Source organism: Phoca vitulina, unplaced genomic scaffold (genome assembly GCF_004348235.1).
Source record: "Phoca vitulina isolate PV1807 unplaced genomic scaffold, GSC_HSeal_1.0 scaffold14, whole genome shotgun sequence".
NCBI classification, from domain to species: Eukaryota; Metazoa; Chordata; class Mammalia; order Carnivora; family Phocidae; genus Phoca; species Phoca vitulina.
In genome coordinates this window covers 25,711,040-25,737,424 of record NW_022589717.1, presented here as the reverse complement: position 1 = coordinate 25,737,424, position 26,385 = coordinate 25,711,040, and the positions used below count along the sequence as shown (strand labels likewise).

At 38.8% G+C, this 26,385-nt stretch overlaps 1 protein-coding gene across 1 annotated transcript in view; it reads left to right on the top strand.

Moving 5' to 3' along the window:
- The first annotated feature begins 23,238 nt into the window (after window positions 1–23,238).
- The window catches only part of IQCM (IQ motif containing M), a 363,870-nt gene continuing 360,723 nt past the window's right edge, over window positions 23,239–26,385 (top strand). The window contains exons 1-2 of the mRNA XM_032412700.1: window positions 23,239–23,302; window positions 23,879–23,964. Of these exons, the coding sequence (XP_032268591.1) occupies window positions 23,928–23,964 (37 nt within the window). The 5' untranslated portion in view covers window positions 23,239–23,302; window positions 23,879–23,927. The remainder of the gene's footprint in view (window positions 23,303–23,878; window positions 23,965–26,385) is intronic.

The window sequence follows — 26,385 nt, the reverse complement described above, 5'->3', positions numbered from 1 at the left end:
CTTATTTTACAAACCTCTGTAAGATTCTCTCTGATATTCCAGTTTAGGGAAGGAGCACCTTGGCTCTTGTGTTGCTCTAAGCCTCTTTTCCTCCTTTTGGAGCCTCTTAACATCCTACCTTTTCCACGTATTTTCATATGCATCCTAAACTCAACATGCAAAAATATAACACTCTGCAATGACTGCACATGTTTGTTCTTTCTGGTGTTGTATAAATCCTGCTACACAGTGCACCAGCAGCATAATGTGTTGTCCATCCTACTGCTTTCTGATGATGACGGTGAAGGTAATGGCCTCTGTGTAAATAGGTAGCCATTATATTTTTAGGATAAAGGCCAATATTAAATAAGATTTACTTATATTTAAGCTTCACTCATTGAAGACTCAATAGCCTTTGTGATTTTACTTCAGATGGTGTTACCAGAACATGGGCGTGATGTGTGTGTGTGTGTGTGTGTGTGTATGAGAGAGAGAGAGAGAGAGAGTTGTACTCCATGTTTATATGTATTTAAATCTAACATTTTTACTAAAGCTGCTATTGAAAATTGTTGCATGGGACAGAGATTAACATCTCTGGGATCCCTTAGTAAGAGTAATTAGGAAAGGTGATTTAAATAAAAAAGTATTTTGGGATTTGTCTGTTAGAGGTTGTAGAGATCTGTGGAGAAGCTTATCATTGAATTACAACTGAATAGGCTTTTAATAAATTAATCTGAACTAGAAATTATTTTTTTCTATTCCCTCATGTGAAACTATACCTAAAACTTATTAAATAACAGGGCAATTAAATGTAATTTTCCTACTGGCAGCATTGATTGCCTTGTAGAGAGGGCCAAATGAGCAGAACCTACAGGATCGAGATGTCTTTATAATATAGAAATACTGCAGCCTTTGTCCTCCGTGCTCACATTTTAATGAAGTGAGAATGTCCTTTTCTATTAGCATTTAGTGCTACCTCATAGAAGATGAAATAAAATGCTTGATAATTGTTTTTATCAAGAGTTCCATACAGTTCATTGTGAAGCATGATGCTATAATTACTGGTGATTTGAATATGAAGCCTGGAAGAAGGTAACTTTTTTCCCAGACTGGATCCTGGTGTTATCTTCTTTTTTTTTTTAATTTTGTTTTATTATGCTATGTTAATCACCATACATTACATCATTAGTTTTTGATGTAGTGTTCCATGATTCATTGTTTGCATATAACACCCAGTGCTCCATTCAATATGTGCCCTCTTTAATACCCATCACCAGGCTAACCCATACCCCCACCCCCCTCCCCTCTAGAACCCTCAGCTTGTTTCTCAGAGCCCATAGTCTCTCATGGTTCATCTCCCCCTCCGATTTCCCCCCCTTTATTTTTCCCTTCCTACTATCTTATTTTTTTTTTTAACATATAGTGTATTATTTGTTTCAGAGGTACAGGTCTATGATTCATCAGTCTTACACAATTCACAGCGCTCACCATAGCACATACCCTCCCCAGTGTCCATCACCCAGCCACCCCATCCCTCCCACCCCCCACCACTCTAGCAACCCTCAGTTTATTTCCTGAGATTAAGAATTCCTCATATCAGTGAGATCATATGATACATGTCTTTCTCTGATTGACTTATTTCACTTAGCATAACACTCTCCAGTTCGATCCACGTCGTTGCAAATGGCAAGATTTCATTCCTTTTGATGGCTGCATAATATTCCACTGTATATATATACCACATCTTCTTTATCCATTCATCTGTCAATGGACATCTAGGCTCTTTCCATAGTTTGGCTATTGTGGACATTGCTGCTATAAACATTGGGGTGCACGAACCCCTTCGGATCACTACATTTGTATCTTTGGGGTAAATACCAAGTAGTGCAATTGCTGGGTCGTCGGGTAGCTCTATTTTCAACTTTTTGAGGAACCTCCATACTGTTTTCCAGAGTGGCTGCACCAGGCTTGCATTCCCACTAACAATGTAATCTTCTAACCCACTCTCCATCCCTCCATCCGCCTTGTCATTGAAGAGAAGCCTGCAAGGCTGACTTAGAAGGATCATTCTCCAATTATGATCTTATTCTGTCCGTTATTTTTTAACTCACATATTCCTAAATTTCTCCACCATTGAGGAACTTCTGTTATGTTGTTTAAGGTATCAGATACAATTAAAAAAAAAAAATCACTGTACAGAGGCTCCTGGGTGGGTCAGTTGTTAAGCGTCTGCCTTTGGCTTGGGTCATGATCCCGGGGTCCTGGGGTCGAGCCCTGCTTCGGGCTCCCTGTTCAGCGGGAAGCCTGCTTCCCCCTCTCCCACTGCCCCTGTTTGTGTTCCCTCTCTTGCTGTGTCTCTCTGTGTCAAATAAATAAATAAAATCTTAAAAAAAAACACTGTACAGTTTTTCTTTATATTTTACTTAAAATTATCATAGTGTAGCTTAACTTCTTTTTTTAAATTGAGATATAATTGACATATAACATTATATTAGTTTCAGGTGCACCACACGATTCAATATTTGTATATATTGCAAAATGATCACAGTAAGCCTAGCTTAACATCCATCACCATACATACAAATTGTTTTTTCTTGTAATGAGAACATTTAAGATCTACTTTCTTAACAACTTGTAAAAACACAATACAATATTATTAACTATAGTCACCATGCTGTATATTATATCCCCATGCCTTGTTTATTTGGTAACTGGAAGTTTGTAGCTTTTGACTCCCTTCATCTATTTTACCCTACTCCCTACTCCCTGCCTCTGACAACCACCTTTCTGTTCTTTGTATCTATGAGTTCAATTTTGTTTGTTTTAGATTCCACATATAAGTGAGGTCACATGGTATTTTTCTGTCTGACATATTTCACTTAGCATAATGCCCTCAAATCCATGTTCTTGCTAATGGCAAGATTTCCTTTTTTATTGCTGAATAATACTCCATCGTAGTATATATACACCACATTTTCTTTATCCATTCACCTATCGATGGACACCTAGTTTGCTTTCATGTCTTGGCTATTGTAAATAATGCTGCAGTGAATGTAGGAGTGTATATATCTTTTTTGAGTTAGTGTTTTAATTTTTTTCGGGTTAATACTCAAAAGTAGAATCATTGGAGCATATGGTAGTGCTATTTTTAATTTTTTGAGGAACCTCCATACTGTTTTCCACCGTGGCTACACCAGTTTATATTCCCACCAACAGTGCACAAGGGTTCCTTTTTCTCCACATCCTTTCCAATACTTGCTATTTCTTATTTTTTTGATAATAGCAATAGCCATTCTAACAGATGTGAGGTGATACCTCATGATGGTTTTGATTTGCATTTCCCTGATGATTGGTGAAGTTGAGTACGTTTTTATGTGCCTTTGGCCATCTGTATGTCTTTCGAAAGATGTCTATTCAGATCCTCTGCCCATTTTTTTTAACCACGATTGTTTGTTTTTTTTACTATTGAGGTTTTTGAGTTCTTTATACGTTTTGGACATAACCTCTTATTAGGTATATTATTTGTAAGTATTTTATCCCAATCAGTAGGTAGTCTTTTCATTTTTGTTGATGATTTCCTTTGCTGTGCAGAAAATTTTTGATTTGATGTAGACTCAGTTGTTGATTTTTGCTTCTGTTACCTTTGCTTCTGATGTCAAATCTAAAAATTATAGTCAGGACCAATGTCAAGGAGATATTGCCTATGTTTTCTTCTAGGAGTTTTATGGTTTCATATCTTACATTCAAGTCTTGATCCATTTTGTGTTAATTTTTGTGTCTGATGTAAGATAGTGGTCCAATCTCATTCTTCTGTGTGTAGCTGTCCAGTTTTCCCAATACCATTTATTGAAGAGACTGTCCTTTCTCCATTGTATATTCTTGCCTCCTTTGTTGTAAATTAATTGTCTCTATCTGCATGGGTTTATTTCTGGGATCTCTATTCTGTTCCGCTGATCTGTGTGTCAGTTTTTATGCCAATACCATACTATTTTGATTGCTACAGCTTTGTAGCATGGTTTGAAATCAGGAAGCATGACGCTTCAGGCTTTGTTCTTCTTTTTCAAGATTGTTTTGGCCATAAGGGGTCTTTTGTGGTTTCAGAATTTTAGGGTTTATTCTATTTCTGTGAAAAATGCCATTGGAATTCTTATTTGGCTAGACTAATTTTTCATCTCTCCTCCTCAAATTTGATAGCCTTTATCCTGCCTCAGTCTTTTTTTTCCCCCCTCCTAAAGAACCATGCCTAGATCTTTTATTCTTTAATCACGAGGTTTATTTGGGGAAACTTATACCTTTTATTATCACTTTTTAAAAAATTGTGAGGTCTTGCTCTTGTGTCTTTCACTTTCTTAAATGTTGTCTCCTTACCTGTGTATATTGTCCCAATTAATAATTAAGCCTTGTTAGTGGAGGTCAATTCCTGTTTGTTACTCTAAGCTACCAGACTGCTTCTTTTGGGAGTACTTATAATGACATCGCCTTTAGTTCTAAGGTACTTAATTTTCACTTTATATTGCAGGTAACTTTTTTCATAAATTTTATAAGTTAAAAACTTTTCCATTAATTAATGCTATAGGTTTGGGAAATCGAGGTCCCAGAGAACAAGTTATATCATTCAAGAAGTCAGCAGTTAAACCTAGTTTTGGTACATATATTTCTGGGGAACTGGTTTTTGGTACTACTAAAAAAGCTACCATAATTAATTGCTACAGTCAATTGTTTTACAAATAATTTTTGAACATTATATTTAGAGATTTTTCCTAGGATCTGTGAGGGATATTATGATAATTCAGACAAAAATATTATCCTTAAGACTTTTGTAGTGTAATAGAGGAAATAACATTTGCACACAAATAACCATAACACAAGATTTAAAAGGACAAGTGTCATAAATGAGAGATAGTGTAAGGGCTGTGGGATTCTGAGGAGACAAGGAAGACTTCCAATGTGGAGAATAAGAGAAAACTTTGTGCAGAAGGAGGCCTTTGATATGTTCCTCTAAGGAAAATCTGGATTGTTTGATCTTTGGAAAATAGGGAAGTTGCTATCTAGGTGGCAAGAGCAGAGTGAGCAAAACTGAGGAGGAAGGAAAGTACAGGTGGGAATAGGAAATGGGGAGCTTGCTTGCTTTGTGTAAATGAGAGCACTGGGACTTAGTGTTGGACTTATGGCTTTGGGTTATTTATTACCCTATGATTTTATAAACAATGACACTTTGGTCAAAAGAGGAACATGAATATGGTAGTTTCCCTTTTTTTTTTTTGAAGATTTTATTTATTTTTGAGAGAGAGTGAGCATGTGTGCATATGTGAACAAGGGGAGAGGCGGGGGGGGAGAGGGAGAGAATCTCAAGCAGACTCTGTGCTGAGCTGGAGCCCCATGTGGGGCTCGACCACATGACCCTGAGATCGTGACCTGAGCCAAAACTAAGAGTTGGACGCCCAACAGACTGAGCCACCCAGGCACCCCTGGTAGTCTCCCTTTATCCAGTTTTCCTTTCTGTCATTTCACTTACTGGTGGTCAACTATGGTCTGGAAGCAATGTTCCTCCTTCTGGCTTATTGTCAGAAGGTCAATAATACCTAACGCTACATCACAATGCCTACGTCATTCACCTCACTTCATCTCATTATGTAGACATTTTAGCATCTCACACCATCACAAGAATATGGTGAGTGCAGTACAATAAGATATTTCGAGGGATCACATTCACCTTTTATTACAGTATATTGTTATAACTGTTCTATTTTATTATTATTGTTGTTTAATCTCTTATTGTGCCTAATTTGTAATTAAGCTTTATCATAAACATGTTTACATAGGAAAAACCACAGTATTACAGGGTTTGGTACTATCCACTGTTTCAGGCATCCACTGGAGGACTTAGAAGTGTCCTCTGTGGATAAAGGTGGGGGGATTTTTTTCTTTTTGATGTCGAGTAATAAAGCCATTTGTGAAGGAAGAGCTGAATTCGTGTATTATTTGTCTTTAAACACTCTTACTCATTTTCACATCCTGGCCTATATATCATAGGCATAAGAATTGACATAGGCATAGGTCCAGGGAATTGACAGAATAGTAATGGTTCTATATTTTGTGATTTTAGGGATACTAGAAAAGCTCATTTCACAAAGACTTAACAAAGTCTGTGTGCTAATATCTGATATTTTCTTATACACATTCCTTAAAGACAAGTGATCAATACTTGATGTTTTTTCCCGTGTTAAAATATAAAAGCCTCTGGGCATAGTTCAAGAGCATCGTGCAGGGAAAGGATATCTCCAAGGGGGAAGAACATTTCTGGAAGAAAATCTAAGCAAACACTGATTTTTATTTTTTTGACTGACTTCACAATTTTGCCTAACCTACTGTTTTAATGTATCTCAGGAATGTCAAATATAAATAAATGTGTACATACATGTAAATAAAATATATAAATACAACACACTGAGTTCATTGGTGGTTTTAATATTATTTTTATTTAATAAAAATGAAACAAAATGATCAATGTTTTATACCTAAAAGGTGTTTCCTAGCACATGAAATTAGGAACCAGACTCTTAGTGGGTAGTTGGATTTGGGATTTTTCTCTGGAGGAAGATCAGCTGTTCTTTCTTAATGAATACCTTGATTTCTGTTAATGAGCTACTCAGATGTATAAAAGAACAATTAAGTTCACTTTCAGCCTTCTGCTATATTATTATAATTTTGTATAAATAGTTCTTAATAAAGTCATTTTCTAAATTGATTTTATTTTATGTAATGCTAGTTTTTCACTTAGAAAGGAAAATGCTTGAAGAGCTAGCATATGGTTACCTTATGCTGCTCTTCAGTTGCTTCTTCCTTTAGTGCATTTCATGCTCTTCTCTGTGGTCTTTTTTCCTTATTTTCTGTGATTTCTTCTTCCATGTAGGATTCAGTGCCTTCATGCTGCTCTTGGATGTTTGAGCCTTCCTCACTTTCCTGTTTTACCTGGGCCTGTTTGGGTCTTCCAGCACCCTAACAGATCTAGACTTCTCTTCCCATCCTCTTCAGCTTTTCCTTTTGTTCCTAATATTGCTTATTTGTCCATCTGTCCTCCCTCCCTCCTCCCCTTCCTCCCTTCTTTCCTCCCTCCCTTCTCTGTTTCCTCCTCCTCTTCTTCTTCTCCCTCTCTCCCACACCTCTCTCTCTGTTTTTCTCTTTGTGGCTTGTAGATCTTGTCAATATTCATAAAGGACTTGTTTTTTTGTTTTGTTGACAGTCTCTACTGTTTCATTTTTTCTCACGTGTTTTTGATTATTCTTGTCTCTATTAGTTTCTTCTACTTTCTCTGAATTTAATAATTTTTGCTTTATATGTGTTAAAGTTAAATAACAATTTTAAATACTTCATTTAATAAATACATTTAAGGTAATAAATTTACTTCTTGATACTACTTTGCCTACATTCCATCGGTTTAATTTATTGTGCTTCCATTTGGTTCCTCTTCTAAATATTTCATAATTTCCATTTTGATCTACTCTTAATCAATTAGTTATTCAGGAGTACACTTTAAAAAACTATCTTAATACCGTGATTTGTAACAATTGTATTATTCAAATTTTTAACACTTATTGGGACATTTCATGTGACTTAGTATATGGAAACATTTTTTAAATGCTCTATATGTGCTTGAAAAAATGTGTATATTTGTGCAGGATTCTAAAAATATATATTACATCAAGCATGTAATGTTAAATATATATCCTTATTATATTGTGTGTATTTGATCCATGTTTATAATAGTGGTATGTTAAAATCTCCCTGTCCGATTGTTTTACATTTTTTCCATGTAATTCTATTAATTGAAAGTTTGGAGCATTTTGTTAGGTTTATACAAATTCATGATCATCCTAACTTCCTGAAGCATTGTTTCCTTAACCATGATTTAGTGTACCTCTTCATTCCTATTAATAATTGACCTAATATCTATTTTTGCCTGTTAGCACTAGTGTTACAACAGCTTTTTTTTTTTTTTTTTTTGGGCTATTATTTGTAGGTAAATATTTTTTCATGAATTTCCAATCTTTATGTGTTCTTTGGTTTTAAGTCTATCTTTTATAACCAACCCTTTAGTTGAATTTTATTTGTCTTACCTTATTCTATAATCTCTGTCTATTAATAGATGGGTACCATCTGTATTCATGGCACTGATTAACAATTTATATTTATTTTACCATCTTATTTTAGGTTTCCATTTAAATTCCATTTTTTTCCTTTGCTTTTTTTTTTTTCTTCTCTTGCCTTCTTTTGGCTTGATAGAGTTTTCAGTAATTATTATAAGATTCCTCTGGTGGTTTCAGAGCTATACATTGTATTGCCATTCTACTAGAAGTTATCTTTTAACATGTTAGTAGAAATATTTGTCTCTAATTTTTTCTTAAAAAATTAGTCAGTATATTTATTCTCTTCTTAAGCAAGACAAAGGCCCCGAACTTTTAATCCATTGAAAATTGCTCCCTTCTGGATCTTCCCTACCCCCTTCCTGGTTATTATATTTAAAATTTTGGTTCCACATAAAAAAAAAAAAATCCGTATTAACTACTCATAAGTTTTGTAGGTAATAGTTATTTAAATTTACAAGCATTATCAAATTTCTGTGCTTTTATATATATATATATATATATTTTTTTTTTTGCATTTTATTCATTCCTTTTGGGCTCACTTTCTTCTTCCTGAAGTATGTCCATTAATGACTCATTTTCAGGGTGTGTGTGTGTGTTTGCCAAGATTTCTTAGACTTCGTATTTCTAAAAGTCCTTATTTTGTTCTCACTTTTACATGATAGTTTAGATTGATTTTGAATTTTATGTTTCTTGTTATTTTTCTTCCAATGTTCTAAGATATTGTCTTCTGTCAACTATCATTGCTGATGAAAGGTTTTGCCAAAGTTGTCATCCTTTTCTATGTAGCCTATCTTTTCTCTATGTGGCAGTTTATGTTTTTTTTTATTCATTTATTCATTATCCTTCAAATATTTATTGATTGACAGTGAGTGCTCTAGGCCCTGGGTACTCATCAGTGTACAAAGCAGTAAAAATGCCCTGCACTCATAGATCTTACAGTCTAACAAGTGAATATATTAGCTAAGATAAAGCCAGTCGCTGTAATAAATTAAACCCCTGATTATCACTGGCTTAATGCTTTGAGATTTTATTTTTTATTTTTCACACTGTCTCTTATGGATGTTCCTACTTAGGGAGCTCTCAAGGTATAGGCTTCTTCTACTTTGTGACTATGTCATCTTTAACATTTAGTTCTGATGCTGTCCTGGGGTCACCAACGTTCTAGCAGCCAGAGAGGGAAAAGAGCATGGAGGGTCACATAGGAGGTTTTTAAGGACTAGGCCTGGAGATGGCACTCACCACTTGGGCCCATATTCTCATGGCTAGGATGCAGTCACTTGTTCACATTTAACCTCAAGGATGCCTGGGAAAGGTAGTTCAGCTGTGGGCCTAGGAGGAAGAGAAAACACATTTGGGAATCAACTAGCAGTTTCTGCCATGCCACAAGTAAAATGCATGGTTTGCTAAATAGTATTAATACTAAGGAGGAAAGTAAATCAAGGAGGGGGCTAGGAGGGTTGTGGGAGGTCGGGATCCCAATTGTATATAGGTGGCTGTGAAGTCCTTACTTAGAGGGTACATTTGAGTGTACACCTACAAGAAGTGAGGGATTGGTACCTTGTGGAGATCTGAAGGAACATTTCAGGCATAGTAAATAGCAAATGCAAATGTTCTGAGGTTGGGGGCAAGCCTGGTCTGGCTAGAAATCAGTGTAGCTCTAGGACAGTGAACAGGTGCTGGGGTAAAAATTAGGTCAGTGATGTAAGTGATAATGTAGGGTTGTGTGAGCCATCAGTGGGTTTTGAATGGAGGGCATGATCTGACTTAGGTTTTAGTGGGATAGCTCTGGTTGCTGGGTTGAGAATAGATTGAAGGAAAGGGGTAGGGAACAGAATGAGACCAGTTAGAGGTTACTCTAATAATATAGGTGAGAAATGGTGATGGTTCGGACTAGAGTGTTAACAGTGAAGGTGGCGTGAAGGTATCAGATTCTGAATATATTTTGAAAGTATTGCTGGCTTAGGATTAGCTAATGGCTAGGATGTGGGATGTAAAAAAAAAAAAAAGGAGTCAGGGGTGGTTGTTCAGCCTTATTAACTGGAAGAGTGGACATGTCATTTGCTGAGGTTGGAAAAATGATCAGAGGAAAATTAGGAACTCAGTTTCAATATGTAAAATTTGAGATGCTTTCATGACACTCAAATGGGAATGTGAAATAGCCAAGGAGAGAGGACCAAGCTATAAATACGTATTTGTGAATCATGAACACAAAGATAGTATTTAAAGCCATGAAGCTGGACGAAATAACAAAGTAAATATATGTGGTGGAAAAGAAAAGAGATTCCAGTTCTGAACCTTGGGACATTTTGTTATTTTGAGGTCAATGAGATGAGGAGGAACTAGCAAAAGACATTAAGGAGGAGGTAAGAGAAGGTCTAGGACAGTGGGGGTTCCCAGGAGCCAAATGCAGAAAATATGTCAAGAATGATTCAGTGATAGGGTGCTTGGGTGGCTCAGTCGGTTAAGCAGCTGCCTTTGGCTCAGGTCATGATCCCAGGGTTCTGGGATCGAGCCCTGCGTCTGCTTCTCCCTCTGCCTGCCGCTCCCCCAGCTTGTACTCTCTCTCTTTCTCTCTCTCTCTCTCAAATAAATAAATAAAATCTTAAAAAAAAAAAGAATGAGTCAGTGATGAAATGTATAAAATGCAGTTAATAGGTGAGCCAAGATAAGGACTAAGAATCGTCAGTTGGATTTAATAGCATGAAGCTCAGCAGTGACCTTGATAGAAGGAATGGCAAGTTGTGTTCCCCAGGAGACAGACCCTGAGGTGGAGATGAGCAAGAGGTTTTTTAGGAAGTACTTTTGGAATAGTCATCTGTGGAAGGGGAGGGAAGGAAGCAGGAATTAGGGGAAGTTGGGCTGTGATGCAGTCTAGTGAAGGTTGCAGCAAACCCCATGGGGAGCTCTAATGTTGAGATGGGGTGACGTATCTGGACCTGCACAAACCTCTTATTGACTAGTCATCGAAAGTGGGCTGTACTGGAAGGAGGCATGGTTTTGGACAAGGTGATTCCTTAGCCAGTGCAATCTGAGGAAGGGTCATAACTGAGAGCTCTCTTCTGGTGCATTTCCAGCAGCTGGGGAGTAAGTTCTTTGTGAGGCTCTGGCTGGTACATCACAGAGTCCATTAGAAGCAGTTTAGATAGAGTAGGGAGGGCAAAAGCCTGATGAGAGTGGGTTCAAAAAATAATGGGAAGACAGAAATCAGAGACAATGAACACAGATGACTCTGCTCTTCATTCCTGATACTTGCTAGGACGTGTCTGGATGTGGATTTATTTTTATTCTTCTTGCTTGGCATCGAAGTGTAGTTTCAGTCTCAAGATTCATGTCATTTTTCAATACTGGCACTTCAAACATTGCTTTTTCTCCATTTTTTTTTTTCTGGAACTTCTTCTGGAACTACACATGTTGGGATCTTTCAATCTACATTTTATACGTTTGAATCGTTACTTTATCTTTTTATTTATATCTCTTTTTGTTATCTTCTGGGAAATTCCTCAGTATTATCTTTTAAGTTACTGATTCTCTCTCGTTTTTTTTATTATGTTATGTTAATCACCATACATTACATCATAAGTTTTTGATGTAGTGTTCCATGATTCATTGTTTGTGTATAACACCCAGTGCTCCATGCAGAACATATCCTCTTTAATACCCATCACCAGGCTAACCCATCCTCCTACCCCCCTCTCCTCTAGAACCCTTAGTTTGATTTTCAGAGTCCATAGTCTCTCATGGTTCGTCTCCCCCTCCGATTCCCCACCCTTCATTCTTCCCTTCCTGCTATCTTCTTCTTCTTTTTTTTTTTTTAACATATAATGTATTATTTGTTTCAGAGGTACAGGTCTGTGATTCAACAGTCTTACACAATTCACAGTGCTCACCATAGCACAAACCCTCCCCAGTGTCCATCACCCAGGCACCCCATCCCTCCCACTCCCCACCACTCCAGCAATCCTCAGTTTGTTTCCTGAGATTAAGAATTCCTCATATCAGTGAGGTCATATGATACATATCTTTCTCTGATTGATTAAGTCACTGATTCTCTTATACTATACCTAGTCTAGATTTTATTCTGTATACTGAGCTTATAGAATTTTTTTTCAAAGAATATATTTTTATTCCAAGGCATCTGATTTTTTTTTTTAAAGATTTTATTTATTTATTTGACAGAGAGAGACACAGCGAGAGAGGGAACACAAACAAGGGGAGTGGGAGAGGGAGAAGCAGGCTTCCCGCTGAGCAGGGAGTCCGATGCGGGGCTCGATCCCAGGACCCTGGGATCATGACCTGAGCCGAAGGCAGACGCTTAACGACTGAGCCACCCAGGCGCCCCAAGGCATCTGATTTTTTTGTCTTTATTTTATTTCTGACTGTTTTGTTTCATATTTTCATATATTTTTTTAAAGAATATTATTTCTTCCTCTGTCTCTTGGTAGAGGTTTTTTTTTAAGATTTTATTATTTATTTGAGAGAGAGAGCGTGTGCACCTGAGCAGGGGGAGGGGCAGAAGGAGAAGCAGGCTGCCCACTGAACAGGGAGTCTGACATGGTCTCATTCCCAGGACCCTGGGATCATGACCTGAGCCAAAGACTGATGCTTAACCAGCTGAGCCACCCAGGTGCCCCTCTTGGTGGAGTCTTAACCTACTTATTTTAAATTCTTTTTCATATTCTTTTATCATTTTCATTTCCTATGAAGTGAATTACTATTCTAGTTGTTGATTTTATTGACTATCTTTCCTAGTGTTAGTTTCGGATATGTGTTTTATAATTTTGAAATTATTTTATAATAATTTTCAGGCTTATGTGGAGTAGAAGTTTTATTATATTTTTATATTTTATTTACTTTTATAACCACCACATTCTGGTTCACAATATTGTAACTGACACAAGGTTTCCCATTGCAGAACCAGGTCTTAATATTGGTTCCTTTGGGCTCCTGCCCTTGTGATACTAATGTATTTCAAATCCTATCTCTGAGCCCGTGGCTGGTGTGGCTAGGTCCTGGTGGTGAGACATGTGTGTATCTTCTGCCTCCCCAATTATAGAGCTTTTGATAAGCCCTTGCTCCAAACAGTGGTTTGGAAGTTTTGTTTTCTGCCTCCTCTCATCTGGTGGCTTTTTTAGCAGGGCCTGGCCCTGATCCTGTACCTGACATGGGAATTGTGCTGAGTTCTGGGTATCCCACTGGAGCTGAACTCCAGGTGGCCTCTGCCTGTGTCAGGAGCTGGGGCAGCATCCTCAGCTTCCATCCCATCACCACTGTGCACTTATTTTCTATTGCTGGTTCCTGAAGATCCCTACCTATGGCCTTCAACCAGATATTGGTTAGAAAAAGATCAGTGTTTTGGTATTTGTTGTTAATGTGTTACTCCTCTTAGAGATTTTTTTTTCTAGGAAGATATAAATGCTAGATATGGTACTGTATGTATCAGTGATGTGGTAATTAAAGATTTTTTGGTCTCTTTTGATGATTCTTCATGTTTCTAAAGTGATCCCATATAGTAGACAAAGTATTATGCCTCTTTATCCCTTATCCTCACTTCCTCTTTCTTACTTACTTTTAAAAAATCTTTTATAGAATCTGCATATATTTATAGACTCAAGAATAGAATTTATTACTAAGCTTTCACATGTATGCCATGGCCCTGAAATTCCTTCATTTCTGGTCTGATTATGTTGACCAATATGGCCTTGAGACACTCTCCTTCCTTCTTAATGGACTCTTTATTTCTGTGCTATTCCCACTCTCCACAAATCAGCTGCTTGTCCTGTTTCTCAGAAAACTCATTCTCTCTTGGCTTTACATATCACCTGTGTCTTAAAGACTTTCAGAGCTACATCTCTAACATGGAGAGGCAGAAGAGGAAGTGACAGGTATGGAAATGAGGGCTTACAGGGGCCAGGTTTAGGAGCTAGGCTGAATGTTTTTATACATTTATTCATTCATTTGATCTCCCAGCAGCACTATGAGGCATAAGAATGATTATTATCCATATTTTACAGATAAAAGAGCTCAAGCTTATTGAGTTAAGTAAGTAGCTAACCTAATTTGTCTGGGACTGAGGTAGCTGTCAGGACTCAGGACCTTTGGTTTTAAAACAAGAAAGTACTTGGCAAACTGGGATGAATTGGTCCCCTGAGGCCTACGGTCAATGACTAGGAAATGGCGGAGCCCTCAACTTGAACCCAGGCCCCCTTAAGCCTAAGATCTTTGCTTTTCACCACCATGTTATATTGTCTCTGTTAGAATAAAGTAGGAAGAAAAAGGACTGATTCAAAGAGGAGGTAGAAGGTAAAGTCATGAAAGAATTCATGAAGGTATACTGTTTACTGGAAGGAATTTTGTTAGGGAAAACTGTGCTTTAGCAGGAGTCAGGAGACCGGAATTCTGGTTCCAGTTCATTGGCAAACCCAGTGTTGAGGTGGACAAATCACTTACGTCCCCATATTGCTGTGTCCTCACCCATAAAATGAGAGGCTAACAAGAAGGCAACTCCTAAGATTGTTTCCAGTTTTAAAATAAACTCCAAAACCATTTCATAACCTGTAAATATTTTTACAAGGTGATCGAGAAAGAAGAAATCCAAAAGTAGACTCAGGATTTACAGTATTTCAGGATTTTGCTCAAATTTCTAGATTAACATCTCTAACATCAACTAGTATTTCTGAGCACAGCCAAATTTCATTTAAAGAGTTTAACAGTTTTGGCCTTTAATTTATTTTATTTAATTTGTGGTAATTAACTTTATGGTGTTTTCGTTGTTGTCTTTAACTGTTTATGGTCCCAAACATCTCAGCAGGAGCTGCTTTTTCAATCCGGTTTTCACTCTTTATTGTTATTTCTAAAATGTTAATGTCTTCTACTTAAGGCATGTGTGATTAATAGCTGAGAGAATGGGGCGCCTGGGTGGCTCAGTTGGTTAAGCAACTGCCTTCGGCTCAGGTCATTATCCTGGAGTCCTGGGATTGAGTCCCGCGTCGGGTTCCCTGCTCGGCGGGGAGTCTGCTTCTCCCTCTGACCCTATCCCCTCTCATGCTCTCTCTATTTCATTGTCTCTCTCAAATAAATAAATAAAATCTTTAAAAAAAAAATAGCTGAGAGAATGTACTTCTTTTTTTTTTTTTTTAAATTTATTTATTTGACAGAGAGAGAGATAGCGACAGCAGGAACACAAGCAGGGGGAGTGGGAGAGGGAGAAGCAGGCTTCCCACGGAGCAGGGAGCCCGATGCGGGGCTCGATCCCAGGACCCTGGGATCATGACCTGAGCCGAAGGCAGACGCTTAACGACTGAGCCACCCAGGTGCCCTGAGAATGTACTTCTATAACAGCACAGTTTTAATCTGTGAAAATTACAAGAAAAACAGAGTCACAACATGCCACAATTATTATTGAAGGCATAACTGCATTTATTGACGTGTGAATCTTCCTAAGATATTTTGAAAGCGTTTCTGATATAATAGAGTACTTAAGAAATAAGGCACTATGACCTTTTTTGTTGTTCCTGGACACACATATCATATCTGATATGTTTCTAACTAAAATTTCACCAAAATAAAACTTATAAGATATAACTTCCAGTATTTTTAACATTTCATTCAAGAAAAGCCATACTTTCCTTATTACCTCCTCTCCTGCCCCTTTCTTTCTGTCAGTGTCTTAAGGTTGAATTCAGACTGGGAATTTGAGGCAAGAAAAATGTGGAATAGTGCCGGCCTTTCTGAAACTTGTGTGTGTGTGTGTGTGTTTGTGTGTATGATTACTGCTCAATCTGGGCCAAAACAATTAGCCCCTTTTCTTATTTGGATAATTGTGGTCTTCCTATCAAGGTAACTGGGTGCATAAAATTAAACAATTCCATACATCACCCGGTGCTTATCACGACAAGGGCACTCCTTAATCCCTATCCTAGCTGTGGGAACATGGAAAAGTTGGTCAAACTTCTCTGAACCTGTTTCTCCAGGCAGTGAAATGAAATCCTAACTACTTCCTGCAGCTGCTGGAAGGAGTAAACCTGATAATGTATGAATGCACATCGCCACCCCCCCCCCCCTTGCCCAAGAAACTCTTGTTTCACACTTTAGCCATCATTTCACAAACACTTTTTTGAGAAAGCCTTTCCTAATGGCCACCCTGTGGGACTTTGGCCAGCCTCCCCTACTATATTTGGTCCCAGCACCAGGAAGTTTCCCTGTGTAAATACACATCATCGTATGTGTTTCTTTGTTGTTCATTTATTAATGTCAGCGTAACCCAGTAGACACCATAAACTCCATTAAAAAAAATTAAAGTCCATCAGCCACATTGCAAAAAATTATGACACGTTACATGGAAAATTTAGTGGTCGTGAAATTTCTAAGTAGATATTAATAACTCTGAAAACTGAGCAGATTATAATGATCGAGGACTTCTTGCAGGAGTTCAAATCAACTGCTTTTTATGAGGTATTTATTGCTTGGCTAGCCATGTGCTTGGTCTTATGGAAGACACAAAAGAAAAAAAAAAAAACTAGTTCCTTCCCCAGTCAGGCTTAGACTAGCAAAGATATTGTTGGCTTTTAGCAAAGCTCTACGCTTCATTTTTCTTTTGAGAAAGAAAAGAGGAGAAATAAAACTAATGATGAGAAGAGTGTTTTCAGAGTTTTAGTAGGTTACTTTGAAAAACTAATAATTAAAACTTAAAATTGGGGGCACCTGAGTGGCTCAGTCAGTTAAGTGGCTGCCTTCAGCTCAGGGCATGATGTCTGGGTCTTGGGATCCAGCCCTGCGTTGAGCCCTGTGTCGGGCTCCTTGCTCCGCGGGGAGTCTGCTTCTCGCTCTCCCTACCCCCACTCGTGCTCCCTCTCTTTTCTCAAATAAATAAATAAAATCTTTTTTAAAAAAACCTTAAAATGTATTGTTAAATAAATTTAAATTGATGTATAACATATAATCAGAAAAGTACACAATTTCTAAGTGCACAGCTCAAGGAATATTCACAAAGTAAACCCGCCTGTGTAACCACCATCTGATAAATAAACATTACCAGCACCCTAGAGGCTTTCCTTGTGCGCCATCAGACTCTACACCCTTTCTCCAAAGGTCACCATTATTCTGTTTTCTATTACCATTAATGTTTTGCCTGTTTTTGAACTTTATATTAGTGAGAGCATACAGTGTGTCCTCTTTTATGCTTTCTCTCAAGATTATGTGTGTGAGAATCAGTTTTGTCTGTGTGTACAGCAGTTCATTCTCGCTGCTGAGACACATTCATTTGTATGAATCTGTTGTGATTTATCTATTCTCCCATCAGTGGACACTTGGGTTGCTTCCAGTTTTCACCTGTTACAGAAGAGTGCTGCAGGGATCATTCTTACATGTGGCTTTCGGTACACAATGTAGTGCTTCTGTGGGGCGTGGCAGGGCGGAGCCATACCTAGTTGTAGATTTAGGTTTGGAAGGTACTGCCCAATAGTTTTCCAAAGATTACCAATTTACACTCCCCACAGGCAGTAAATGAGTATTTCAGTAGCTCTATATCCTTGCCAACACTTAGGATTTTGTTAAAGCCATTCATTTGGGGGTGTGGTACTTGTGGTTTTACTTTGTGTTTCCTAATGACTGATGAGTTTTGAGCATCTTTTCGCATGCTGATTTCCCACTTGAAAATCCCCTTTGCAAAGGGTCTATTGCAATCATTTGCCTACTTTTATATTACATTGTCCATTTTTTTCTTTGATTTGTAGAAGTTATTTATTTTTTTATATGTTATTTTTGTGCTTATAATTTTGGAAAGTACAGGGACTAAAAGTCAGTATTTCAATTCCCTCTAGTAGATGATCTCTTTACTGAGGTATGGCTCCATCTGACATTGCTTGCTTTCCTTTCCCCCCCATGTCACTCCACTTAACCACCATGGGATGATAGTCTTATGTCACCAACGCCAGCCCATCATCTTCTGTCAGTAAGCTTTGATTCTCGGTGGCCTTCAATGTACATGTTCATGTATTGCCAGATCCTACTTTATACATCTGTATATCAAAACCCTAAGGTAAGATCACAGAAAAACTCTATAGCTTACTGATTATGGCTCAGAAGGACCAGTTGTACACATTGAGGCCAAATGGGAAAGAATTCATATGTTTTAGCTAAAGAGTATTTTAAAGTATCATGTTCGAGTCTTCCCAGTTTAGCATCTTCTTTTTCATGACTTTAGAATTGAGATGAGATTAACAGCTTTCTTTTGTGACTTAAAGATTTAACTATTTTATGTAAAACCAGAAATATTTGGGATCTCTTCATTAGTGTCAGTGTCCATGCAAGCCCACAAGGAAATTGAGCATAACATCTGTTTGGTGAAGTTGAACCTTACATCCAGAAGGTCCCTGTGAAATCATCGGCTGGGTGTCTCTGATCCGGTAGCGTTGGGGTTGGGGTTGGTGGCAGTGACCCCCATGCCGGGAGAAGCCCTGAGACCCTCTTTGGTCAGAACAGCAAGGCTTTTATCTGTTCTCCTCATTGACTTCTGAGGAAGAGTTCCTTTAAACATAGGTTGAAGCTCCTCTTTTAAAAATTGTGTGTCTATTTTAAATCCTTCACTTATAGACAGGAATTTAGAAAGGAGGTGGAATTCAGTGAAGTTAAGTGGTTTGGCCAAGATCACACACTTGTGCAATGGCAGAATCAGGACTGAAATCCAACATTGCTCTCTCCACAGTGCTCTGAGACTCTGCTGTTTGTGTCAGCTGGAGCAATATCCTAATGATTCAATTATGTCCTTTTCCTTCCCAATTCTCGCTCTGAGAAGTGTATTCACCCAAGTTAATTAGAGAATCATAGGGAGGTTTCTGTGTCGGGAAAGGAGTGTGCTTGCCACTGTCACACGCATTCCCCAGGATCCCAGCGTAGCTGGTATTAATGATCATGCATTCATATAGTATCTTCTTTCCAACTCATTTTATGGCCATCTGACTAATTTGGTTCATAATTTTAATTATGCAGTTGTACTTTTTTTATTCTCCTATTGTCTGGTATACATTTTTACCCATTATAGATGCCTAATATTGGCTCTGCTGTATTGGACTTGTTCCGTTTTGTTTTCTTTCCCTGCACTCCTTTCTGTTTTCTCATTCCTGGTGTTTGGTACCAGCATATCTGATGTCTGGTCAGAGGGACAAGGAGACTCAGCAGAGAGAAGTCAGGAAGCAGATCTGGAAAATGACCTGAAGGTCCTTGTTGACTTGAAAGAGAAAAAGTGGAGGAGGGTTCACACTTAATAAAGAATGAAACAGGACAAATGACTGGACAAAATCTCAGAGGGCGATCGTAGTGGCCAAGGGTTGAGAGGCACACAGTGGGGGCGGGGGGGGGGGGGGGGGGGGGGGCAGCAGGGGGGGGGGGGGGGGGGGGGGGGGCCGGGGGTTGCAACCAGGGACATGATGGAAAGAGGTCAGGCCTAGGCCACTTTCTTGGATATTCTGCTCCCAAGTTCCAGAGAACAGAGAAAAGTGGAGAGGGACAGGATGGAGACGGGAACCCTTAACCACACAGTTTTTTGAAATTTGGGGCCAGTTAGAATTATATACATTACAAAAGCAATGTAATAATAGATTTTAGAAAGTAATGGGGCCTTTGAGGTCTTCTTGCCCAACAGTTTTATTTTACAAATGAGGAAACTAGAGGCTAAGAAAAGTCAAAGCAAGCCCCTTGGCTCAGTTCTCCGTGGAGCAGTGGGATGTCAGTCCTATATTTTTCATCCATATTTACTCAGTTGCAAGAGAGAGAAAAGCCCAAGGCAAGGAGCTAGGTTTTATTCTAAATGCATTTGGAAGTCATGGAAAGGAAATGATACGCCCTGATACACATTTAAGAAGACAACTCCTGCTGTGTGGAGAAGGAATTGGAATAGGATAAGAGTGGGGATTAAGACAGCAGTTAGGAGCCTGTTTCAACATTCCAAGAACGAGATGATTGTGGCCGGGAGAGGGAAATCGAGGAGAAGGAGATACATTTTGAAGTTAAAATGTAGAAGACTTGATGGATTGGATGTGGTAGGTAAAATATAGAAGGAGTCAACGTTTTATGGCTTGCGCAACTGGGTGGTTATAGGTACAATTTCTAACGTGGAGAAGTGGGAAGGGAGTAGCATATGATTGAAGGTCAGGAAGATTGCTCTCATGCACCCTTCTATCAGCTGTTGAAACTGCCTGTTTAGATCCGTGGATCATGACCTGTTTCCCCAAGTCCTGCTGAAGGCCATAGGGCAGTTTTTTGTCACCAGGATCCTTAATTATACAGGGTACCATGATAAAGTCTTATCAGTCATCCGCTTTGCAAGGATAAGCTAAGGAGATAAGGAAGGGAAATACTGTTTCTACTTTTGTTTGCTTTTTATCTGCATAGAAATAGAAAGCCCTTAGCCTTCCTGTAACCCAATAGGAGAGCCTTGAGTTGCACCTCCTGGAGGAGAAACGGAGGAAGGATGTTTTCACAGATGTGCCTGAAAAGACATGGAAAGGTAGGGCATCCCTGTTCAGCATGCTGTTGCCATAATTACTCTTTCCACAGTTTTTGAAATCCTTCTTTAGGCCAGGTCCTCTTAAAGGCACTGGGACTACTGCAGGGAAGAAAACAAAGTCCTTCCTTATGGAAGTCACATTCCAGAACACTACTTATGTCACTGCCTGCTTCAGAATACTTCAATGGGTTGTTGCCCATTTCAGCAGCATAGAGTCCAACCCTTTGCTTAAATCAAACAGAGCCACTGCTTGCTGTCCCCCAAACCATGTGCGTTCTGTTCTCACCTTGCATTTGCTTCTCTGTTCCTCTTAAATCAGCCAATCTGACCCACGAAGGACTGATATTCAGTACCACACAGGTGTGCTGGCCAGCATCCAGTGCTACCTGGTCGATGCCTGTACTGAACCAGTTAATCAAAATGTCACTATTACCCCTACACCTAACCTTCTATTTCGCCCAGTCTCCCTTGAACACTTTTCTTAGGTCACTCTCTCAGCCTCCAGGGATCCCATCTTCATTTGAACTCATGGCACTCATGGATTTATATCACTTATTTACAAAGCTCACGGACTTTTTTTTTTTTCTTAATTTAAATGATCTCTACACCCAATGGTGAGGCTCAAACTCATGATCCCGAGATCAAGAGTTGGATGCTCTACCCATTGAGCCAGCCAGGCACCCTAGCTCACAGACTTTCTTATGACATCTGGTATACAGTTGTTTGCATTTTATTTAAAATATTGACTTACGTGTTTGCCTTTTCTTGCAAAATAGATGGCATACCCCTTGTACAACCCAGACACTAGATTTGCACTTATTAATCGATCAACGTATCAGGAGGGACTCAGCATTTCCTAACTGTCTGCTGGGGATGTAAAGTGGAGAGGGATTCTATCTGCCGATATTCCATGTCAGTGTGCTGCTTATCTTTAAGTAATTCCATCCTCCAGGGCTTCCTCCACCCCCAGCTCCTGTCTCAGCATCCTCTATCACCTCGGTTTGCGGGGGCATTACCATGCCAGCACCCCTTTAAGATGCTTGGCTAGTTTTGTGCATTAAAAGGGCTGTGGGATGTCTTGCTTGCGAGCCAATTTAATGCAGGCTGACACTCCTGGCACACTGAATTAAGGTGGAGGAGCTAAACGCCCCAGAAAAGAGTCCATTTCTATGGAGATTAAAACAAGAAAATGACAGAGTACAAAACACCTTTATTTTCTTCTCATATTTAAATGAAAAGAAGACAGTAATTAAGCCAGACCAGAAGATGAGTTCTGATTGTTAATTGCTAAGGGAGGTGCAGTATTTTAATTTGTCCCAGTTCATTTGTAGAACTAGGCAGATGAGGTACATGGTTGGTGCTCTTGCCCATGGTATAATGCTGACAATTTGAGGTTTAATCATTTTTGGATGTTCCAGATTTGTTATTTTAAAACTGTAACTATAAAATTTTTACCCCTCTGGGTGGAAGTTGAGGGAAAGTGTCGTAGCCTTTTATTTAAGAGCATGTGGCCATAGAGTCATGACTTCCATAGGGCCATGATGGTTTGTGGATTTTTTTTTAAAGATTTTATCTATTTATTTGAGAGAGAGAGCATGAGAGGAGGGAAGGTCAGAGGGAGAAGCAGGCTTCCCGCCGAGCAGGGGGCCCGATGCGGGACTCCATCCCAGGACTCCAGGATCATGACCTGAGCCGAAGGCAGACGCTTAACCCACTGAGCCACCCAGGCGCCCCATGGCTTGTGGATTTACTCAAATAATCCCCAAATTATTTAACAGGTCTTTTTTTTTTTTTTTAAAGATTTTATTTATTTATTTGAGAGAGAGAGAATGAGAGACAAGAGAGCATGAGAGGGAGGAGGGTCAGAGGGAGAAGCAGACTCCCTGCTGAGCAGGGAGCCGGATGCGGGACTCGATCCCAGGACTCCAGGATCATGACCTGAGCCGAAGGCAGTCGCCCAACCAACTGAGCCACCCAGGCGCCCTATTTAACAGGTCTTGAACACTTCACTACAGTTTGATGCTCTAGTCAGCTAACTGAAAATTATACCTAGAATTTTAGAACAAGAGGCTCCATGGGACTCTGTAAAGCATTTAATATTGCTATTTCTAATTATAAAGCAATGTGAGCACACAGTAGTATGCACTGGTGTAACTGATTCCCTGGCTGTAGGGGCAACATTTGATGCATTTTGAATAATCCTTTGGAAGTAATGATAATTTCAAATGTAGGAGGAAGGACTCAGCTCAATAAACACATTAATCAGCCCTTTCTTGAGCACCTCCAGAATGGGATGCACTGAGCCGGGAACCATGAAGGTCAAGGCAAAAGGCAGGGGTTCGCTCCTCCAGCTGACTGTTTGAATCTTTTGGGAAACTTAAAAAATGCAGATGCCTAGGTTCCACTCTAGACGGATATATTTTTAACCACCTCCCACCCAGGCAATTCTACTAGACATCCAGGGTTGAGGAGCCCCTGGTATGAAGTATAGTTTGGTTTTCAAGGCACTTGGAGTTTAATTGAGAATATAGGACTTCTATTTATATTTATCACTCTTTTTTTTTTTTTTTTGCTCCTTAGAAGCATTTGATAAGTTTCAAATGAGAGACATGGACATCATGACTACTGTGTTTACAAGAACAGACCCCTAGAGGCCCGGGTGATCATGAAGGAGGTAGGATTTGAACCTATGCTGTAAGGATGGGTAGGACATATGTTTTAAAAAAAAAAAAGGTGTGAGAGCAGGGCATTCTGAGTAGAAGGCTAGCTTCAACCTAAGCTCAAGTGTGTAAGCTCAAGGCAAGGATGTGTAAGGTATGTGCCAGGTATTAACAGGATATTATTTGGAAAATAGTGAGAAATCGGAGAAGCCTGTTTAGGACTCGGGCCCAAAGATGGGGATTTGAGTTCTGTATGTGCCATGAAATAACTGCTTACGTCGACAAGTTGTCTCACATCTCTGACCTCCAGTTTCCACATCTGCCAAAAGTGGGACAATAGTTCCTGTCAGGTTGTTTGGAACCAGTAAGGTAATACGTACACAAGCACTTGGTAAACCACAGAGCCCCACCCAGTGCTAGCTGTTGTTATCTCTGTCTTTTGGAGGGGTAGGCATGGAAGATTTTAGAGCAGAGGAGTGATGTATAACAAGTGTTAATAATTCATCCAATTTTTTTTTATGAGTGGGTGAAAGAAATAGCTAAAAATTAGTATTTATAATCAATGCATTATTTAATGTAATTGTGTTTAGGGACTTGGAGCCCAACTTTCAAAAAAGAAGATCACCCTAACCGCCCATCATGGTTGCTGCAAAGGCTATGCCTGATAAGGCAGAATGTGAGTATCACACTTCTGTAACAACTCAGTGCATAATGCTTCATGCTCCACCAGCTTTGAGGAAACTTTTAATTATTAATCCTTAGAACACTAAAGTTATTGGTGCACCTTGTAAGAATTCATCTCATTCCCTTTATTTCAATGTCACCAACTTTTGAGATATCTATAGCAGGTTTTAATGTAGTGTGCTGTCCAATATGGTGTCTACTAGCCACATATGGCTATTCAGTGCTTGAAGTGTCACCAGGGAAACTAAGGAACTGAATATTTAATTTTAAGTCATTTTAATTTCAGGACAAAAAACTGATAATTCAGTCATTGGAAAACTTTTAACCATGTTTGGAACAACTTGAGTATGTGAATATATTTTTGCAAGTGGATACTTTAGAAAATCTAAGGCCAGTATCTGAATTGAGAGGTATATAAGTACAAAATACAAGATTTTGAAGACAGAACAAAGAAAGAATGTAAAGTATCTCATTAATTTTTAGTATTGATTAATGTTGAAATGATAATACTTGGATATAATTTAAATAAAATCTATAATAATTACTGTATGTTTTTAAAATTAATTTCATCTCTTTTCATTTTTAAAAATGTGACTACTAGAAAATTTTAAATTACATATGTGGCTCACATTGTATTTCTTTTAGAGCTGATCTAGACTTGGCAACACTTCAGTTAATCTTAAATTTAGGCTTAGATAGCCTGATTGAGAAACACAGAGTGCTGAATAGAGGGTTGGGATTATCAAGGTTTTCTGGTTAAGCAACTTCCCCTTGGCTCTTGTGACCCCAGACAGTATATGGTGCAGGCCAGTGGGCTTCTATTCTAGGCTACAAATAGAGCGCCATGTGGATTACTGTAACTCTCTATTTGGATAATACAGCACATTTTTAGATGGAAAGGGCAGAAAGGAAGAATGTTCTCTAGTTCCATTTTGCCTTTGGGTCATGCCCATAATTACTTAAATTATATTTGAAGGCTTGATCCTGAAAGCTGGGAATTCCCCTGTATCTCCTTAGCAACCGAATCCCACTCTGAGAGAGATTAACATAGAGAGATTTTTTTTTCTTTTTAGAGGGGAGGTGCACTGTAAATTCTCCCTGAGGTAGGTAGGCAACCTATTAATCACTTATTATTGCAAAGACAATAAGCCACTTTGCTAAAGAAGGAATAAAGAAAGTGGGGGAGTGAGGAAAAGTGCGTAAGAGACAACTCAACAGAATGCTGTTTCATTGGAAGTGGAGCGTTGGGTCTTAATGCAGAATGTGTTTTGGAAATGATTGCCGAATATAGGTTTTAGGAGATGATAGCCATATGCCACTTGGAATTTGGGTTTCACTTGGTTTTTGAACTCTTTTTGAAAAGAAATTAGACAAATTATATTTTCCTCACTTATATGTAATGAAATTGAATATAAACTATTTTCTTTGAGGTTCCTCTTCGAAGGGCTTCCCTTCCGTTTCCTAGTTTCCACAACTCTTTTCCCTGGAATGAGTTAAACCATCTTTGTTCCGGCTTCCTCTCCTGCTCCTCATCCCTAAAGCTCCTAACCTAACTCTGCCCTTCCTCTGAACCTGCTTTGAGAAGATCTTTCAGCACCACAGTAATATTCAATCCTTTGTTAGTTTGTTTTTCACTTGTTTGCTGTGTGTTTGTTATTTTTAGCCAAGGAATATTTCCTACAAAATGAAAACTTAGGAAGAGCTCAAATATGTAAAACAGATAAGGTCTGAGATGCTCTGATTGAAAGATGGAAGAGCCCCGAAGGCACATGAAATTGACGAAGCACAGTTTTAAAACCACCGCCTTAGTCTGGATTTGATTCACTGTTTTATTTCTCTTGGGATATTTCTGTTTTAAACCTCATCTCTAATAATACAATGCAAAGTCTTATATCTTTAAAGGGGAATTCATACATTCATGAGCTGGCAGTTGGTGGGATGTTGGTGACTTATGCTGGCCTATGTCATAGCGTATGGATCGTACCAAATGTCATGGCCTTTATTGACAATAGTTTTTCTGGAGTTAGGCTCTAAATACCTGGAAGGTAGGGATAACCAATGTCCTATTTATTTCAGCACATTTAGCACCAAATTAGCACCAAATTTAGCACACTTAGCATCTGGGACTTAGTAGGTGCTTAATGAGCATATACTAAACCTCATTGAGTCTGAGGTATGGCTTTTCTAACACCTGTGAAATCAAACACACAGGCACTTACTTTGACTATATAGGCAAAGGAGGCCTTAGCCATATAGTCATACATCTTTGTTTAGGATGTCTCCTTAGTAAATTTTTGTGAAGTCTCTGGAGATTGCAGCCTGTTTGTAGGAAGGTTAGAAAGCCTCTTAGTAAGGCCAGTTATTTTTGTTATGGTTATAAAAAACACATGTTTGCAAGTCCCTAGGTCTTTCT